The following is a 21976-nucleotide window of genomic DNA, read 5'->3' as shown; positions in this document are numbered from 1 at the left end:
TAAAACATGATAAAACACAAGGATGAAAATATATGGATGCCAACTTCTTTATTATGAGGAACACAACGTATCAGAGTATATGCTTACTCCTTTATGAATGCATGTTGTTGTTGTTGCATTAAGTGTTTGAGAGGTCGTCTTCTGCCTATGCAATTTCAGCTGACCTGTCGGTCTTTGGGACTACTGTGTGTGAGTAGGGTACACATATCTATTGTGAGTTTGTGTTCACATAATTTGTTTTTGTATTGATATGATTTCTATTTTCTTATATTGATATGATTTCATTTCTATCATTGGCTGCTCTGTTTACATACGTTCGAGTAGCTGTCCATCTCTCAGAAATAGAGTTAGTTTGGCCTTCGCTATTGCATCTCTTGGCTTTAGGAGATCTATGACAGATAGCGGATCTAACTGCAATTCTTGTTTTAACCTAGCCCGGGCTGGGGCATGGTCTTGACATTCTAGTAACACGTGATCAATGGTTTCAGCCTGATTGCAAGATGAACAAACCTTGTCATAGTGCTTTTTGTGACCGAGTCTGAGGCGTGAGATAGCAGTTTCAATTTTCCTTTCATTTAAGTATGAGTTTGGCTTTTGTTGGACCTTGGGTTGAATTGTGTATAGCCATCTGCCGATCTTACTTGCGTCCCATTGGACTTGCCATCTTTCTGCTACGGAGGCTTTGATTTTACTTTTTATCTCTAGTTTACTAAAGGGAATAGGCTGTATATCCGCTTTGTCTAGAGCTAGCTTCGCCAGTGAGTCTGCTTTTTCATTTCCATGAATATCTATGAGAGAGGGGATCCAACACAGCTCCACCTGTTGCCCTTGGTCCGATAGTTTTGTATGTTCGTATAGAATATTGTTGACTGTGTTTGGCCTGGAGTTTGAGTTTCTGCCACTGATGGCCTGAAGTGCACTTAGCGAGTCTGATAGGACGACTGCCTTTGCTTCCGAAAGTTTCGGTATGAGTTTGAGTGATTGATGAATTGCCTCCAATTCAGCCGTGAACACTTACTGACCATCAGGCAAGCGAACTGAATGTGCTTGGGGTTTGGAGCTGTGGATATGGATCCTGTAACCAGCACTGTTGTTGATAGGATTCTTGGATCCATCAGTGTATATATTGGCCCAGCTGTCCCGGGTTGTTTGAATTTTAGTGATAGCTACTGATCGTAGTAGGGTTGGGTTTTCTTTTTTAGTGACTTCTGATGTTAAAGCAGTGTCAACTTTGGGAGTTTTTAAAGTCCAGGGAGGGTGTAACCCTTTGTAGTGACTTTCCAGAGGCTGAATGTCATCACAATTGTGACTTGGAATGAGTTCACATACTAATATCCCAGATGGCTTTAGTGAGGGATTTTTCGAGCTAGGGCTTCATCTCAAGTGTTTTTGTCTTGCCATATCTTTTTAACCAAAGGGTTTGATGTTCGTCCCCAGAACGATAATATTGCCTGCTCTCTTCTTAGTTTCAATAGGAGTTCTCCCGTTTCTACTTGTAGTGCTTCCAGTGAGGTGCCTGTTGCTGCGCCTGTGGCCAGCATTAGGGCTTAATTGTATTGTATTCTGTCTAGGCGCCTCAAGACAGTATTTGATGCTGAATGAAAAGCCTCACAACCATAGTCAATTTTTTATCTGATAAGAGATTTGTAGAGGTCCAGCTGAGTGTCCCTCGATGTGCCCCAAGATGTGCCTGAAATTGCCTGAAATACGCTCAGGTCTTTTGTTTTCAGGACATCTGTTTTCCACATATTCTATATGTTTGAGCCAAGTGAGGTGTTGATCAAGGATCACCCCAAGAAATATTGCAGATTTTTCGAATTTGATAGGTTTGCTTTTTATGGAGACATGGGGTATCATAGCATCTTTCCCCCGGCGTTTGAATAGAACTCCAACAGTTTTTTCACTTGAAAGGGTGAATCCCCATTTATTGCACCATTGATCTACTCCATCCAGGGCTGACTGGAGTTTTATTCTGATTTGTGAAATATCTCTGTGCTTTACCCATACTGCTCCGTCATCAGCGAATTTAGAAGTTTGGGTAGGAGAGTTGACATGGTCAAAAAGATCATTGATCATGATATTAAACAGGGTTGGGCTTATAATGCTGCCTTGTGGCATGCCATTGTCCAGTGCCATAGGATCAGATCTTAAGTTAACACTGGGCAAACGGGAGGCCAGGGGTAATTAACACTGATAGGTGAAAGAATGGAAACAGCAAAGGGCAAATTGAAGCCAGCTATAGGTGATTAGCCCCGACAAAGATCAAAGCAATAAGTCCCAAGCACTGGGCAGATAGGTTCCCTGGTCACGCTTGATGGCTGGCTGGTGTCTCCTGATGTCAATGGCTTCTTGTAGTTTTCTGTGTAGCCAGTTGTTGTTGTTTGTAGACAGGACTTTGGTGGCTTCCCACACGATGTTATGGTTTTGGTTCTAGCAGATTTCAGGTCGAGTTTGTTAACAGAGGTCCGATTGGTTGCAAGTGGTATGATGACTGGAATGGGAGTCACAATTTGTGGTCACCATGGCCAGCAGCTTTGAATACTCTTTGAATACTCTTTGGCTAGAACCCAGCGGTGGTAATCTGGCTGACGAAAAGAATCCGTTGGGTGCTGGGATCTGTCAGGTTGGCAATTTCCTGATTGGACAAACTTCTTCCTAGGAGTTTCCCTGAAACCAAATGTCCCGAGGAGTGTCACATGGCAGAAGAACTGCGACTTTTGGTCAGACCAATTCTGACCATTGTGTCTTTATTGAGGTGTATTCGAGTTCCCCTGAAACACCTGGCCATGATACTTGCTCCCCCCTGTGTGGCTGTCTCGGGGAGATTTCTCAGCCTGATGGAGTGGTTGCTAGTGAGATGCTGCTTGGTTTTAGCCATACAGTGGTCCCTCGCTACAACGCTACCAATGGGGTCCAAATAATTGGTGGGCGTTATAGACGATGAGCCGTTTAACCGAGGCCGAGGCGGGGGAGCGCGCTCGGCAAATCTCAAATCATCACAATGTGTTTATCTCACGTCACGTCAAAATAGTATATATTTTTATGGACCTAGATCTACCTGTAATATCATTCATTTATTAAATCTGTCCCATTTCACAATGTCAGAAATACGTATTCCATTTCAATTTATCATTTTTTATCTATAAATTAAAGAATTATTCACTATTTCCCGCGATGTTATTGAAAATAAAATTCTCGGACACACATTTCGACAACGGGTCCACATCGAACATGTCAAAGAGCAAAATAAAGACGTTTTAAGCAAATCTTTAAATTTATTATACAAAGTGATAATTAAAATCAACAAAAATATATCTAAAAGTAATCAAACTTACATCTAAGTTATTATTTCCATCGTTTTGTGCGATCGCGTGTAATGTAAGTCAAATGACATCTCGGCTTTCGTCGCCTTGAATTCTCGGCTCGGACACAACGTTAAATGCAAAAATATATGCATGAAAAATCTTTGTCATAGCTCATAACCTAGCACGATACATTCACGAAGTTCCATATTTTTAATATATATATCGTGATTTCCTGCTTAAAACGTTCAGAATAACACGATTTAACAAAAAAACTTTCGCCAACTTCTGAAATTTATCAAACACGAGCTTGGTATCACAGCTATAATTTGATTGGCTGCCTGAGGTCACGTGCTCAAAATTGACCAATCACGAAGCTTGTAGCAGACTTCGGCAAGAAAGCGTCATTAGAAACAAATTCTAATCCAATGAAATCGCTTGATATAACTATGGAAAAAAACAGGCCGATGTTACGAAAGCACGATTACGAAAGGAATGACCGCCGTGTTGTGACAGCAACTACATGTGTGTGAGAGTGTCGCCTCAAATTGGATTGCCCGCTTATTAAGAATATAAACTTCGCTTGTGGTTCTCTTTTATTGCATGCATGCGCTTCTAAGATCAAAGGATGTATAGTGTGTAAAGTTAACTAGTTGAACAATCGTATTTCCGAGACTTGCCGCGGATGTTTTCAAACAGATTATTAGAACTCCATTCAGCGATAAACGGTTGATTATGCAATGAGAAGCGTTATGTGCAAATGAACAACGAACAACAATACAATTATGTCTGTGTAAAACTCTCAGTATTAAAGTGTACATAAATTTTGGGAGCCATGCGTTATCGCGCGTACTAACCGAGGTAGCGCTTTATCGAAGAGCACAATAACGAGGGATCACTGTATATCAATTTGGAAGGAAAATGTCATTCGAGGGATTTTATTCCAATCACAGCTATCATGAGTGTTTGTTTGATTTTACACTACTTTTAGCAATATTCCAGCAATATCATGGCGGGGGACACACATTGTACCCATGTCAGGAAGCAAACGATCGAGTGAACACTTTAATCACTAGTCTACCCGACCGGCCCCTATCAAAGAAATGTGGAGAAGGATAAGTATCCATTAGCTGAATTTCACTTGGATGGGAAAAGGCATCTGCCAAAACATTTAGGTGATTTGGAATATGTGCTTGGAGACGACACTGATGCGGGTCCATTGACTATGTGAGAGTGAGAGTGGATAACTTTCATCTTCAATTGATTTATATGAAACCAAGAATGATTTGCCTGACACTGTGTTGTTGAGGAATTTAGCTCCCCACTCCAGAAGTGAAATGTTGATGAAAACTTTATCTTGGCCAAAGGGATGTCATGTTGACATTGAGACACCAAGAAAGGGAATGAGCAATGTCATGATGAGTTGCGAGTCTGAACATCCACCAAGCTATTCAATTTATTATCATGAATGGAAGCACTCAAAACTGTACAATCAGGGATGAATTTGAACATGTAACTAAGCATTCATCAAGTCAGAGTGCTATCATTCAGTGTGTACACACAGATCTTTCTTCCCACTGATTCTGGGGCCAAACTGATAAGAAAATCTAGTAGAGGATCCAAAGTACTGAATAGGGTTGATGGGATTTTAGCATCAAGAACACTTCTTCCCTGCACCTAGTCGCATGTGGGGAATTGTTTGTATCTGGGGAGTTCAAGATCTGTATTGCGGAACAGAATGGATCTGTTGGTTCCTCTGCCTCTAGGCGAGGAGTTAGTGCACATGAAGATCATCAACCCTTCACTGCCAAGCAGGCGAGACTGAAAACATATAATTTCATTTGATATTGTGATGTCAAGACCCATCAAATAATATCTTGCCAAAAGTATTGTTTACATTAAAAATAGTGTAAAAGAACCACACCAAATAATCAATAATCAATTTTTTTTGAAAATCTGAAGTAAAAGACGAGACATGATCCCTTGTTTTTTTAGTGCTTATAAATAGATTATGACTACTTCGTCATATTCCACTGCCACATCAGTCTTCAACATCATTACCTGAATTTGATTTCCAAATTGTGGTTTATGGTATTTGCTCCCTTATTCTAATGACAATTTGTATGATGTCTCTAGCAGTAATGAATGAAGCACTAGTTTGCGTGGAATTGTAGTTTTCAACTATATTTACCATTTATGACACAAAACTTATCCAGGTATCCAGTTTGCCAAATAACTATCAGTATCTAACATCATTATCAGTGAGAAATGAAATAGTGTCTGACTGTCATTTACATGAATTTGCCTGGAAGCACATCTTTCTGAGGCAAGGGAGTTAACTGACTATAAAAGTCCAGTTTTCACCCTTCCAAACTAGGCTGGTATTATGGAGTTACATTTTGGCTGGACTAATGATTCTATGCATAGTCCAATCAAAATCGCACACCGAAATAGAAATCCTGTTAGTAAACTGTCGTGCAGATTTTGGTTAATTGCATGATTCGCCATGGACCCTAAATATTAAGTGTCCATGGATTCGCAAAGCATGTGCACCGCCAACTTGTTGTTAAAATGATATTTTCCAAGTCTTTTCATGTTTTTAATTAAGGTTTTCAAGTGATTTGATGCACTTTGCGATGCAAGACCCGTTTTATAACAATATAGGGTAAAACTGCACTATCAATGGTTCATATTGGGAAAGGGAGGTCACTCTAATTTCAAACGGGAGCAATCTCCGTTGTTTTCATATTTGCGAGAAATGGCATCACCCACACAGCACGTTATTAAATGCCCAGCTTATCCCATATACTTAATTGAATGTTTGAATGCATTATAAATTTATGTTTCCATCCGCACATATTCTAAGATTGGTTTAGTGCTGATAGCCATTTTCTCAAATGTGGGCCCACATTGTTCCCATCATATATATGATGATCGAAACAAGTGGGCCCACATTTGTATATCGCCTAGCTTCGTTAGGTTGTTTCGTTAGTTCTGATAATTAATTCCTTAATGTGGGCAGACGTTCTTCCGTCATGTTGATTGCAACAGGAGGGACCACATTTATTAATCGTTAAATTCTACTTAAATATTGATTCCCATCTTATAGTGATCGAAACAGGTGGGCCCACATTTGTAAATCGCTGGGCTTCATTGGGTTGACTAAGTCATTTAGGCTAGTGGGCTCATGTGACCCGTAATGGGATGTCCTCAGATCTTTGTTTAGCGTTAGCGAAAACAAAGATCTGATTTTAATGAGACTGTTCGCTGGAATTCCACCCAAGACATCAACATGTCTTTGATGACCAGGCCTTTAAACTTGAATTCTCTGCCCTCACAGACGACATTGAATCAAGTTTCACCTTTGAGTGGGGAGATTCCATCTGCCTGATGAGCAAACGGTGTCCAGGAAACTGGCAGTGGGTAGGCAAATCATATTCCCTGTGGCCCCACAATCCATGGTGGTATTAGCATCTTAATGGCCGTAGCAGTCGGTCATTGATGGAGAGGGACCAACCATTCTGCAACCTTTAGCTATGGATCTTCTGTCATGATCAGGTAGGAATAAACACTGGGTGAGGAAGTGATTTATATTGGCACGACCAGCTTGTTTACATAATTCAACCACAATAGGGGATGGGAAATTTTGCTGTATATCCTGGTTGGTCTGTTTAGTGCCTGATTGTCTGTTAAATCGCATTTCCAGTGAGCACATGGCTTTCACCTCCTCTGAAGAATGGACTTAATCTAGGAAAGACAATAAGTCACATGATTTTGAAACTGACGTTCATAAATGCATAAACAACACATTTTGAAATGTTTCCACAAGTCAGTATAAGTTTTTGACTGCATGACGTGATCAAATATGAACAAACAAAAGAAACAAACACCCAAGCTATTGACTCGATCTGTGACTACGGCAATCTTTGAATTTACTTCAGAATATATGTGACACTTTTTTCTGATCGCCTTTTAATACTGGGCCAATGGATCAATGATGACTACCACTTAATCATAATCACCACAGATTATTGACAAGTTTGGAATAGTTATGACCCATAACTCGATTGAGTTGATTCATTCAACTGTCACCTTCAGACACAATGGTGAAGGCTACTGACTTGTCTACACTATTGTTCAGTACCCTCCAAGTCGTGCTGTTGTAAGCTAGTATGAAGTAGACTTAAAGGCAAGACTAGATAGAATACATTTATATTAATACTCACCTTCAGACACTATTGTGAGTACATTTGCCACCGACTCGACTACACCATTGTCCTCCAAGTTTGTTGTTAGAGGTTAGAATGAAGTAGTTGTGAAGCAGGACTAGAGAGAATTAATTTATATCAAAATCTCACCTTCAGACACTATGCTGAGTGTGTATGCCACTGAACTGCCTACACCATAGTTCACACTAAGGCTGTAGTCCCCGAAGTCCTGTTGTTGGAGGTTAGTAAGATGTAGTCTGGCAGTGACTGAGATGTCTGAGACAGGGCTGGAGGTGAGGTCCTGGCTGCCGTTGGTGGTTCTACTCCAGGTGAATGTAGGAAGGGGGTAAGCCAGGACTGACACAGACACATTCACGTTACCACCCAGTCTAGAGGCGTACTCAAGTTGCTGGGAAACTGCCTCATCTAGACGAGGAGAACCTGGTGAGCACATTACATATATTGATTTATCATATAATGGGTAGGTTTCTCGGCAGGATAAAGCCAACGGATAAAAACGATATCCGTTGGGGTCATATGCGGATAGAGATGCAAATATCAAAGGTCAAGTAGGGACTACTTTCAGTGTTTATAAACAAACATGGCGTCGCACTTGTCATTCGGCGATCGAGTCAGAATTAACCATCGTGTATCTGGATAAACTACAGGGATAATTGATACAATTATTAAAAAAAACAGTCTTATATACTGAAAGTCAGTGTCGAACTGCGACGTAACTAAGGCATTTTATAAGTTTGGGCAACTTTGGAGATATAAATTTCGAAACAATTTTGCGAGGGCACTAGGCCTAGCCAAGCGGGATCAGTAGTCATATCTGTGCTTGTAGACCTCTGCGGCTTGAAACCTTTTCAACAAATAAAAATAGTTGGGTTTAGGCGAAATATGTATGAATTGTTACCTTGTTTCGTTTTGGCGCTGTGTATACTTCTTAACGTTATGACAGACCAGGCCGACTGTGAACAATCACTGGCCGTGATGTCTCATAGACTAGGGTTAGAGTAGCTCCCCTTTGACAAAGGGCAGTTACTCTAGCGGACAGACCAATGGATTGTCGCGAAAGGCAAGTAAAAACAATTGTTGTTTTGCGTATATGTTGCTTCGCCACTGTATAAGAAAGAGATTTCAGTTTGAACTATATTGGCTACTGTCACTGTCCGACTGACACATCACTTACCCTGTGACGTAATAAATATTAATGCGCGCATTCCAGGAAAACTCGCAATGTTTAGGTAATGTTTGTGAGTGAGGGGAAGCGATTTTCAAGCACAGAATTGAAGAATGACATTATATGATAAAGAGGTTATCACGCTTGTGTGTTTAGGAATGGTAAATATCCTGTATTAGGAATAAACACTATGTATTTAGCTCGCCAAGGCTCGCTAAATACAATGTTTATTCCTAATGCAGGATATTTAACATCCCCAAACACACTCGCGTGATAACCTCTCTGTCCAAGACTTAGACTGCATGTACAACTTTTATCGGACACATTTTTCCCATTTTATCATTGACAAATATTTTACAAATACATGTATTCAAGCCTGAGAGAGCGTCTATGTCTTTCAGCAGAAACATTTACCCAATTTCTCTAGCAACACATCCCAAAACAAACATAACCCAGCAACAAATTCTCTAAAAATACCCCAATGAACAGAAAGGCACTGTGCTGTCCCTAACGGCTCCAACCACGGGAGAGTGATGAGCAGGGAGGCGCTATGGTCACTAGACCGTGACAGGCTCAGTTTTATCACCCTGTGATAATACCATAACCTGGGTACATAACCAGGGTACATGTATTTTGAAAAAAAGCTTTAACATAAACTTAATATGTTCTTTATGAAATTCTATAAAGTTTTAGGTCAAAATATGAAATCGAAATAAGAAGGGAGACTATACTGGGTCAAAGGTGATTGTTTCCATTTCTCTTGGGAATAGAAATACATATTGAAGGGGATTGCCAAGATCTGGTCATGTAATATGTATAAGTACCAGAGTGCAAATGTACAGATGGAATAAATTATCAGTCTTGTTATTACCAAATATTGTGAGGATTCAGGGATTATTGATTAAGGAATTACTGCTAGATTGGAATGTTCTCAAAAAGGGTCTTCTGACACCTACTAATCCTGTGTAGTAGTCATTTTTCTGACATAGTATTCATTTTCATCTTGTGTCCGATTGATTAATGATTTATTTAGTTAACTGAGTTGTTTTAGACACAAAGAGTTTGATACCATGAATTGAAGGGAATGGAAATTGGTTACCGTATTCAACGTAATAAGTGCCCTGAGTGCTCTCAAAATTGGAAATAGTGGGCTCTTATTAGAATATTATTTTGCTGACAGCCTGAAATTTTTATATACGACAGATATATTTTTCCAGAATTTAATTGCCCATAATTAAGGGTGCATATTACACACGAGTGTGTATTATACATGTACATGAATAAATTAGTAAAATCTAAATATTTTTTACATTTGTATACTTATCCTGCATTACTCCGTATTGCATTTACTGCTGTCTTTGACAGAGAGACGAACTGTGTGAGATCCAGCTGCTGAAGAAAGTTGTTTCCATCTGTCCAGGCAGCAGCACCCCCTCCCACACAGTCGGCACGTGACGTCATGTCAAAACACATAACTGCTTTGTCAAAGCCACGGAACAGACGTATACTGTATCCCTCGTGGAATTATTAAAGCTTTTTCTGATCCTGACTTTCTGTCTACCTCCGGCAGCTCTGATGTATCCGGCGCCTCCGATGTATCCGGCACTTCTGCCTCCGGCGCCTCTGACTACTTCGGCACCTTTGACTTATGCGGCGCCACCTACATATGGACATACCCTCCCGTCATCGTTTATGGATCCATCTTGGATGCAAGCTTGGATGCAGTCATTGTTTGCGCAAGCTACTCCCGCCTCAGATGGCCCCGACTACAGATACTTTGATTCCTGCGGCCCCTTCTACTTCGGGTGCTCATCGGTCTCGATTGTCATACACCTCGTCGCCTCCGACTGCTTCTCGGCACTCGTCCAAATCAGCTCGATCCCGTCGTCGTTCTCGTAGTCGCTCACCCAGACATAGATGTCGACGTACACCCGTACATAGATTCCTCATCGGAAGGATCACTTCAACCTGATTATGACCCTCCATCTCCTGAGATTGATACACACTTTGGCCTATCACAGGTTGCTGATTGGCTAGCAGACCGTTTGACCTCCGTCGCTCCCTCCCCGGGCTCTGATGTCGACAAAAAAATTGACGATTTGGTCTAACCCGACTTCGCTACCACCTGACCCAATGCTGACACACCTTGTTACGGCGTTGGACGAAGACTTCGATAAGTTGTCCATCATGCCATCATTCAAGGCTCCTCGTTTCCGGTGTGATGATTTCCCTGTCCACTCGAGGACTTACATCGAATGACCGGGTCTTCCCAGTCCGCCACCATACGTATACGGGACTCCCGACTCAATTGCGTGGAAACGGAACTGCAGCGTTCTTTGAAGCCACTGTCTACACTTGCCTCTTCTGCGAGAGCCATTGACCAGGATCTCTCAGAGACCAATCCTAACAGGAACGACCACCTACGCACTGTTATGACATTCCAACTTCGCCAGGTCGATCATTTGCGCAATCATCTGAGAGCCGCTCTTGTGGAGATCACCACTACTCGACGGTTGGGTTACTTCACTTCCACTGAATGGGATTCCGAATTCAAGCGTTCCTTACTACGACAACCTTGGTCGGGTCCTACCCTTTTTAATGGCGCCATCTCCGGTACACACGCCCGAGTCTCCAGCTTCGCGAGAGATGAAACGGCTCTCAGAGCCTTGGAGCATGTCACGCACCAATCAGCGGTCAAATCCTCCAAAGGTAACTACAAACCGCGCTGTTCCTCTCTCAAGGTCGTCTCCAAACATACCTCGCCCTTTCGTGGCCAGACAGGGTGTGGTCGTGGTAAAACCCGTGGCACCTACCAGCCCCGAAGGAATCGTCGCCCCGGCAAGGCTGCTGATTCCACCTCAAAGCGTTGACTGGCAGGACCTCAATGACTGGGACCTCCCACCCCCAGCCATCACACCTGTGGGTGGGAGACTAGGTTGGTTTTGGAGAAACTGGTCTATACTGGAGGACCCATTGATCACAAACGTCCTCCCTCAGGGGTACCAGCTCCCATTGGCTGCACTTCCTCCCCTGACGTCCACTCCGACAACATTTCGCCACACCAACTTCGGCCCCTTCATGACAGCATCAACTCCCTACTGTGGAAGGAGGCCATAGAGATCGTGCATGACCCGGCTCGAAACCCAGGATTTTACTCCCCGGTGTTTCTGGTCACCAAGAAGGGAACCACCAGCTAGCGCATGATACACAATCTCTCCACTTTCAACTGGCGCTACCTGGAACGTCCTCCCTACTTCCGAATGACAACGTTGCGACTGCTCAGGACGAGAATCACAGCAGGCAATTCCCTGATCAGTCTCGATATCCAGGACGCCTATCTTCATGTACCCATCCACTCCAACGACCAGCGCTTCCTCAGGTTCATTTTCAATGGTACCCATTACCTGTGGGCGATCCTACCATTTGGAATTTCCACGGCCCCGTGGCTTTTCACACGGATCACCAGGCCGGTTGCCACCTACCTACACCTGAAGAACATCAACTTCAATCCATACATCAACGATTGTCTCCCCCAACAATCGGGACTCGACGTCGCTACTGCGGCTCTTCAATCAGTTGGGATGGATTGTCAATCAGACGAAGTCGGAGCTGACCCAATTGTTCTGTCTGCAGTTCATCGGGGGCCTGTTTCTCATGGATCAGGACCTCCTTCAAGTCCCCAGGGACAGGTGGTTGAAAATCCTTCCTCACCTCTTCCCTGCAGGCTTGAACTCTCCGCCAATGGCAGGTTCTGCCAGAGGTCGCCTCCAACTCCAATTCAATGGTTTCTCACTCCCTTCATCCGGCAGCAGGATCTGGAGTCCCTCATCATCCTCACGGTTCACCTCCACCCCTTCTCCTGCGTCTCCTTGACCGCGCTACAGCCCACCCTCCACCTGTTCGTCAAAACATCCAAACAGGGTTGGGGGGCTCATCTGGGGACACACAGTTGCAGGGCTGTGGTCCGGAGATCGACTCCACTGGCACAGCAACAACCTCGAACTCGAAGCTCTTATCCTATCCGTCTCCCACTGGCAGAGCATTCTCCATCATGCCCAGTTGACCATCTCCATGGACAACATCACCGTGGTGTGGTGTCTGAGGAATCAGGGTACTCTCCACTCTCAGTCCCTGCTCAACCAGACCTTCCGATTCTTCGACCTGGTGGAGTGCTTAGACCTGCAATTCCTTGTTCAGCACATCCCAGGTTGCAAGAATGTTCTGGCAGAAGCTCTGTCCAGGCCGGACAAGGTGGCTCCCACCAAATGGCGACTCCACCCAGAGATCTTCACAGTTCTTTGTCATACGATCGACACTCCAAACATTGATCTGTTAGCCACGTCTCAGAATTGCCACCTGCCGACTTACATCTTGCCGGTCCCGGATTCGGCCACTGTAGCAGTCGATGCCTTCAGTGTTCCCTGGGAGGGATTAAGCGCATACGCTTCTCCGCCTACGGTTCTCCTTCCCAGGGTGGCCAAAAGATCCAGGCCACTCGACACCTGACACTGATTTTGGTCGTGCCTTGGTGGCCAGCCAGAAGTTGGTTTGTCAACCTCAGAAATATCGCCAGAGACAACCCTCTAGAACTGCCGGCGTGGTCCACCCTGCTGCTCCACCCACACTGTCGGTTACTACACCCAAGTCCCGCTCGGTTTCTTCTGCACGCCTGGCACATCTGCAGAAAGCCCTAGGAGCCAAGGGCTATTCGACTAGAGCGGCCAAGGCTATTTCTTTAGCCCATTGTCCATCAACACGGGGACTATATGATGATAAATGGTCCTCGTTCCAGGCTTTCTGCTCTGACAAGCCCCAGGATCCGATGACGGCATCACCGCAGTTCCTGGCTGAGTTTCTTATGTACTTGCGCAGCACACGTCGATTAAAAGGCTCTACCATCTCCATGTACTTGGTCGGCATCAACTCCGTTCTTGCCATCCCGGACGACAGGAGAATGACGAAAATTCCCGAACTTCAGGCATTGCTGCACTCGTTTCGCCTCGAAGACCAGAAAGCCAAGTTCAGACCGCCTGCATGGGATCTGAATGTGGTCTTAAAGGCTCTTCGGGAGGCTCCCTTCGAGCCACTCCACACGTCTTCCTTTTACGATTTAACGAAGAAGACACTTGTTTCTACTGGCCTTGACTTCTGCCGCCCGGGTTAGTGAGCTCCACGCCCTCAACGTCTCTCGTGTCCGGTTCGAACGCGCGACTCATGGTGCAGTTCATCTTGGGCTGTGCTGGGACTTCATCGCAAAGAATCAACTCCCAGGACAGCCTGATAGATCCTTCACCATCCTCTACTTTCGTCGATTGTGGGTGCCGAAGACGTAGAGGAGCTATTATTATGCCCTATTAGGGCCCTGAAGGTTTTCCTGCGACGGTCTAAAGACGGTCTACCTCCCCATGAAGTTTCCGATGTTATGTTAAAGCAGTTATGTGTTTTGACATGACGTCATGTCTTCCGGGTCACGTGCCGACTGTGTGGGAGGGGGCTCTGCTTCCTGGACAGATGGAAACAGCAGTAAATGCAATACGAAGTAATACAGGATAAGTTAAAAACTTAAGTCTTGTGTACATTGATCAATCTGAATGGTGCCTATTGGGATTGTTCACTAGCCAATATCACCGTGGTCGCTTATTAGAGTGAAGTGCTTATTACGTCGAATACGGTATTATGGGAATAAGCGTTAGGAATCATTTTTCATGACATCAAAACACCATTTTGAAATTGTCATCGATAGTATTTTGTTAATTGTCCGGCAGTGGTGTAAGGATTCGGAGTCTCACGGCTAACCAGAGGGGTTCTCTCTGTATATTGGAAGTCTGGATCAGAAAAGTGTTGAGAGTTAAGAGTTAAGAGTTGATCAGAAGTTTTATCAGGCTCTTCTAAGCGTCCCTAGATATGAGATATAAAACACATCTGAGAAACGTATTTATCAAAACTTCTTTCTCCACTAAATGGACTTAGAGAGACCAAACTGACTTGCACATTGGGGATGTCATTGGGGAAGATAGGAGACTTTATTAATTGAAAGCCATAACAAAGCACTACATGAACTTTCTCATGTCACTAAAGCAATCACCCATTCACATGTTAACTGAAATGGGTGCAATCACTTAAGTGAAAGCACAATAATAGCCCTTAAAGTCACATATAAACTCCAAACCCCAATTCAATCCTAATCATACAAAACAAAATGATAATGTGAAGCATAGCATGAACAAATTTTATCACTCAGATAAATACAAACCCATTAATACTGTGGTATTAAATGTCTCAAAAACAGACACATGAAGATAAAATACCCTGATATGCTTCAGAGGTCCAATTGCCCTGAGCTTTAATCATTTTTATATTCACACCCGATTCAAAGGCAGAAGTAGTACACCTCTTCTAAAGCTATTCCCTGAGTACAACTGGGGATTGATACCTAACTGCACTAAACAACTACACAAATGAAGGTAAGTGGCTTAACGTACCATAACTGTCCAAATAAAAAAATGCACGTGAGTCAGCATTTGGGTCTTTGAAAGGCATTTAGAAGTGATACAAATAAGGAAGAGAATATATGGATGTCAACTTCTTTATTATGAGGAACACAACATTTTGGAGTATATGCTTCATTACCTGATGAAGGACTAAGCATATACTCCGAAACATTGTAAATTCAGGTAAATATGTCTAACAAACTTGATGTTAAATCAGGGAATATGTATACCTGAAAAATTTAGGGAATATGTATATTCCCTGAGTGAATCAAACATTAAATATATTCCCTGAAAATTTCAGGGATTATACATATTCCCTGATTATACATATTCCTTTACAGTCAATTTGTAAAATGTGATTCTCGCAGGCATTTTTTAAAATGTCTAAATATTTCAGTCATTTTGACTGAAAACTCTGTCCATTTATTTAACAGATTGATTAACAATGATTAAGACAGTCAAAAGGGTTTAAAAACATCACAATAGATTAGCAATGCTAGGATCAGAAGCCAAACAATATACAAATATTTTTCAGTCAATTTGTGAAATAACTGAATATTTAGGCATTTAATAAATTTCCTAAGTGAATATTTTGCACACTTTGACTGTAAAAATATAAACACAATAAAATAAGCAATGCTCAGGTGAAATATAGTTTGTGTTGCAAGTCAAAATATTGTCAACGAAAATTGCACAATTACCAAGCAAGTGACTTATCAAAACTTTACCGATGCTACCAACAAAGATTCCTACATTTCCTTATTATTTCCAAAACTGTTTTTCAATTTGTTGATAAATGTGACAACATGCCCTTATACTATCAATAAAAGTTTCGGTTGGTTGGTTTGTTGTTTTACGCCACACTCAGCAATATTCCGGCAGTCTGTAAATAATCGAGTGATTGACATCATTGACATCCGTGCAATTCGGATCGATGACATGTATCAACCAAGTCAGGATCGAAGCCTGACCACCCGATCCCGTTAGTCACCTTTTACGACAAGCATAATCCCCTTTTACGGCAAGCATGGGTTGCTGAAGACCTATTCTACCCCGGATGTTCACGGGGCACAGGTCGCGAACTAGTCTAGATTTCTGCTATATCTTCCGGGTACTCACGGGGAAAAAACAATAACAAAGGCAACAACCAGTTTTTGGGAATTGCTTTTGATTAGTGTCCCTTTAAAGCAGTTCTGTAGCTCACATAACAAATATGTGACAACACTTTATCAAAAACACTGGAATTAAATTAGTTTCTTACTTGGTTTCAATGACGTTACCAATGGAGAGACACAATTTAAAATTCACTATACATAATATCTGAAATGATTACATGGTTTCATGAACTGATATATTTTCCCAAAACTGTATATATTTCTCATGATATTAATACTTTTAAGCTGCAACATTCAATGATATGGTATTTCATCTCACCGAGATCACAGGTAACTTTGATGTAAGCAAAGATATGTATATGTTAAAGTTACGAGGTGAAGCAGTCAGGGCAAGTACTGGTAGTCTTGTATCATGATTGGTGAAGTAGACTGCACTCACATTTGACCAGCAACTCCACCCTCTGGCTGACAGGTGCCCCGATGTTGTTAGTGGCAGTACAGGAGTAGTTCCCTCTTTGTCTACAGTCTGCTGACTCCAGTCTGTATTCTGCTGTCAGGGAGTTATCTGCCCTTGTCAACTCCTCAGTTCCATTCAGTAACCTGACGACTGACCTTGGATTACTATCAACCTGGCATCTCAAGGTCACTGGATCTGATTCGTTAACTGTCACTGAACCACCATGGGAGTTGGCGGTAAACATACTTACATTGGCAGGATCTGAAACATATCAATGAGATAATATAACCAGGGTATTTTGGAAAAAGGGGTTTTAATATTAACTTAAAATGTGGTTTATGAAATTCTATAAGTCTTTAGGTTAAAATACAGATGGATGTGAGAGAAGTGACTGTACAGGGTGAGGGAATCACCGACAGGTCAAAAGGTTATTGATTTTGCTTCTCTTAGTGATAGAAATAACTTTTCATAAGTAAAATGTCAGCACTGTCTTGATGTGACCAAATATTTCTGAGTACTACTACTTGTTTGGAAGGTCTGATTAACATGATTAAGTATCTTTTCGGTGCCTTCAAGTCTGACATAGTATTTGGTTTTCATCTTTAAAAAAGTTGTTTGAATTATGAGTATGTTCGGTTGACCAATAACTTTAGGTAATTTACTGAGTGGTTTAGTCAAGAAGGGTTTGATAGTACAAGTGATTGGAATGGAAATTGGAGTTCATATGGAGGTGAGTGTTAAGATTCATTTCTCATGATGTCAAACATAATTTCTGAGGAGCTAGAATAATCATCGATAGTATTTTGTTAGTTGTCCGGGAGTGGTGCGGGGATTCAGAAATTCACGGCTGAACAGAGAAGTTCTCTCTGTAGATTGGAATTCCGGGTCAGAAAAGTATTAGAGTTAACAGTTGATCGGAAATGCTATGAGGCTCTTCAATGCACCCTTTAGGTATGTGTTGTATTTAAGTAATACAGGCTACAAGAAAATACCTGAGGACCATGTGTGTATATTTATGTTTAATTCTATCACAAATAAAAAGGACTTGAGCAAACAAGCTGACTTGTGATTTTGGGAGCTACATCATCCCCAGAGCCAAGAGTGGTTGATAAGTACAAGTGACCAAGGGTAAAAGCATATAGTACCCGACACCTAAGGTTACAATAATATGTGGTATAAGTTAAAGAAGAATATCAGATATGAAATGAAACAGGATTGAAGTTCACTCATATTTTCACAAGAACAATATGTTATAAAACATTTCTGATGCTATTCAAAACCATTTATCATTGCACTGATCTCTTCAATAGCCACATCATGTTCTGGCTTGTGACGTCAGACATGACTATGGTCTGCTATATTGTCTGTAAACATTGTTCTGGGTATTATGACAGACTGACTCTTCATTCATATACTGTAAACTGGGAATTTTTTGCAACCGTTTTATTATTGCGAGTTTTGCGAACGAGACTCAATCGCAAAAATTAAAAACGCAAAAATAAGTATAAATAATACATACATACTTTATTCATTGCAACATGTCATCAAATGTTGAAATCATCAACCAGAACTACAAATTATTCAATAAGTTAAAAACACAAATGAATGCAGAATGGTCACACAATACATCACAAATGACAGTGTAAACAGACCAGTTAGTGTCACTGTTACCTCACAGTAATCCTGCCTTCTTCCAACCTCACATGATTGCGTCAGTGTCCTTTGCAATTTTGTCCACACATGACATGACACTGAGTTGAGTCAATTATCGTATTTGATAATTGGTCGCAATCTCTACTGGTCAACTTTCCGGCCAACTCAGAAAAACTAGCTTCGGAGAGAAGCTGTCTATTGTTTGGTACGCGAGGGGTCATCTCAACACGGCAACTCGCAAAAATATCTCGTCGCAGTATTGTCTTTGGCGTGGTATTCGCAATATTTTAACGGCGCAGAAATAAAGCTGTTTACAGTATCCACACTGAAATGGTTTATTGTGTAGATTGGGGCCACCGCTTCAGATGCAGACTTGGAGAAGCCGGAAGTTGCATGAAAATGAAGACAGTGGAGGTTGCTGAACATTGTGACCGAAGGTATCAACGCTCGTCAGTTTAAATGTTTTTTTCATGAGAAGAGGAAATAGTGCTGGAAACCATAGCTGGCTTTGCCAAACAAGAGCTATGAGTATAATTATGCAATTATGTGTCCTTCAGCTCCCAGGAGAGACCATGGAGCGAAAACACAGGAAACATCCCCCTCTAGTTGATGGATAATATGTCCACTTGTATGGCTTGTGGATCCGAAACAGGACTGATGTACACTGGGAGTTTGTTGTTTAGGCATGTGGCAAATAAATCCAGCTGAGGGGTGTCCATTTTGATGTTATCCACTTGAAGACCACTGGATTGAGAGACCATTCTGTCGCCACAATCCTATTCCTCTGGGAAATACTGTCTTCCAAGATGTTGAATTTTCTCGACAAATATCCATTCTGCAGCCAACTGAATCTGCCAAAGCAAAATACTCATGGAACTCACTGATTTGGTTACCCCTGGTCTCTGGATGTAGGCTACTACTGTGGTGATGTCCTTGGCCCCCAGAATCGAGTCAAAAGATGCTTTCATACCTGAAGGGCATAGTAAATTGCCCACATCTCAAAGTAATTGATATGAAGATCCCTCTCTTGAGACTGCCCACTCTCCTAAGGTTGTCCATGTCAATGTGGGCTCCCCTTCCTGAGCATCTGTGAACAGGTGATGTTCAAGTGGTGAAAAAAATGAAAGGAATGGACAATCTTTTTCAATTTATCTTCCCTTCACTAACCAACTATGTGCGCTGACCCAGTCCAACCTAAAATTGACAGTGCATGTGGTTTTCGTGATACGAGCAGTATACATGTTTCTATCACACCTATAGACAGTTAACCAGCATAGGCTTCACCTTTATCAGTTAATGTTACCATTTGTGTATGGACAGCATATCTTTCGCCACGGTAATGATCTGTCTATTGTCATGTCCTGCTTATATTGTAAAAGTAAACCACATGATAGTTCATTCCAGGTTGCTTAATTTACGTTTGGCAATCAATACCAAAAGTGTTGCCATTGATGTTTGAATATCATACTTGTAACAACAAAGTATATTTTCATTGTATATACCAATATATCAGCTTATATGTATGCAGACAGGCGATGAGATAATTATAATAGATAAAGCTCAATCTTAATTTCTTGAGACCTTTCTTTTAATGTTTCCTTATTCTAAACTGATTCTAAACTATTCTTTAAAGACTCCACTTTTTTTCTCTTTACATCAATAGATATCTGAATTTTAAGCAGTCATTATACATGCATATAACCATAATAGACAGGCAGACAGACCATAACTGTGTTCCCGAAGAACAGAGAAAACATCTAACCCGAACACACCCATGGATTGTGCATGTGTACAGGAAGCACTTGACCAAGACCAGTTACTCGTCACTCTGTTTTATCCCATACTTAATTTGTCCGAAAAAGGGGAAGAAAGCTGGGTGGACACTTTACACTAGGAGTCAGGATAAGTATAAATAATATTTTTACCCTAAAAAATACATATTGTATCTTATCCGGACTCATACTTATTCCATGAATCCTAGTTGGTGGTGGGTTCCACCTGTTCGTGGTTCAGATCGAGATACCTGTTCTTTATACCCGTGGGATTGTGATATTCTTCTTAATTTCTTCTTTATATCGAACAGGGTACCACCTCCTTCTAGTGAAAGAGAGGAGTAAATCTGTTAAGATTTCAGGGTTTTGTAAAGTTCACTAAAGGAAAGTGACTTTCCCCTGGCTTGAACAATGAAGAAGTTAAGGAATGGGCATAATCTTAACATAATCATTTTCACTCATGCTCTGAATTACAGAGTAAAACATGGGAACATGGACTTCCTGTTGTTGGTTATGGAACAGTTACCAGACATTAATAAGTCTACGTGAATATTTGGTGAGTGTTCTGGTCATAAACCCTATCTTCTGTCAGGCATTATAATTGTTGTGTGACAGCTATTGGTCTAAACAGGTGAATTCTGGCCACATCTTGCGTAGAAATATCTCTGAGGTAATGATTGGTGAAAACTGTATCCGATCTCCAGAAACAGCCTTCCATAATCGTTGGGATGGAGCATTTTCCATGTAGCACTAAAGTAGACACTGTGGCTCTCACTTCATCAGGGTTGGAGGCTGACGTGGGGTAGGGGCGTTTAGCAATGCCACCCTGTAGGCCTGACCATTACTGCTCTCATCCAGAAGGTAATAGTTGTTCTGGATACGTCTGGGTATTATTCCTAGAAAACGAATGGACAGTCTTCCTGTTCTTTGTTGTCTGGAGCTTCATCTGTTTAGGTATAAAGTTTGAACTGGGTGACCAGGTAGTTGATGCTTGAAAAAAAAATCTCATCTCATGCTGAGGAGAAATCAATTGCATGGATCTCCAGCCGAGGGATCACTTGTCCTTCTGGGTTGATCATTGCTACGTCAATGTGTAGTTTTGATGAAAAGTTGATGGATTCCATCGCTTGGGTGTCATATAAGCGCTCCCATTCTTACATCAAGGTGACAATGAAGGGTGGTCCCACGGTGTGAATTACTCCACATGATGTCATCAGGGTCTGCTGAAGTTAGTCACCTGTTCACATTGATGTTGCAGCATTACAAACAAGCACTGCACGTCTAGCATTCGGTAAGTTGAACCTAATTCCATCATAGTCACATAGTTTGCTTACAGTCAGGGAAATCTTGAAGCGTGACATGGGAATCATCCTACACAGAAAGGTCCAATGCTTCACACACTGACAATCCAGTGTGAACTGTACGGTAGATAGACAAAGTGATGGTTTGAGTTCTGAAGAATAATGGTCAGTTCCCTGTAGAATCTGTGACATATTCAGTACAGTAGCAATTTGATTTTCATGATATTTGATGCATGTTTATGTAATAGGTGCCCTCTAAAGCCTGTAAAAGGCGCCCAGTGACAGTAGAACTATATAAAATGATGACAAAAGGTCTGATGTTTTACTGTGGTGCTTTGTGTTGTGTGAAATCTGAGAAATATCTTCAGAAGTTGACGTTCAAAAGGGTAGGCTATGTGAAGTTTTCCTTCATCATCCATGTTGCTGTATAGCGAGTAGAAAATGTTGTGAGACTGCAGGCTTTGTGAATGTATGGGAGTGCATGAAGCCTT

At 41.8% G+C, this 21976-nt stretch overlaps 1 protein-coding gene and 1 pseudogene across 1 annotated transcript in view; one reads left to right on the top strand and one right to left on the bottom strand.

Annotated features, from left to right (window-relative positions):
* Positions 1–2560: 2560 nt before the first annotated feature.
* LOC139457083 (protein turtle homolog B-like) overlaps positions 2561–21976 on the bottom strand; it is a gene marked incomplete at its 5' end in the record, with an annotated part of 85916 nt that continues 66500 nt past the window's right edge. The window contains 3 exons of the mRNA XM_071238525.1: positions 2561–2667; positions 7661–7951; positions 16742–17020. Of these exons, the coding sequence (XP_071094626.1) occupies positions 2561–2667; positions 7661–7951; positions 16742–17020 (677 nt within the window). The remainder of the gene's footprint in view (positions 2668–7660; positions 7952–16741; positions 17021–21976) is intronic.
* LOC139457988 (uncharacterized) lies at positions 12962–14029 on the top strand (annotated as a pseudogene).

Source organism: Haliotis cracherodii, unplaced genomic scaffold (assembly GCF_022045235.1).
Source record: "Haliotis cracherodii isolate W230 unplaced genomic scaffold, xgHalCrac1.p SCAF_12, whole genome shotgun sequence".
NCBI lineage: Eukaryota > Metazoa > Mollusca > Gastropoda > Lepetellida > Haliotidae > Haliotis > Haliotis cracherodii.
The sequence above is the reverse complement of the archived record's forward strand: the minus strand, read 5'-3'. Positions and strand labels throughout refer to the sequence as shown.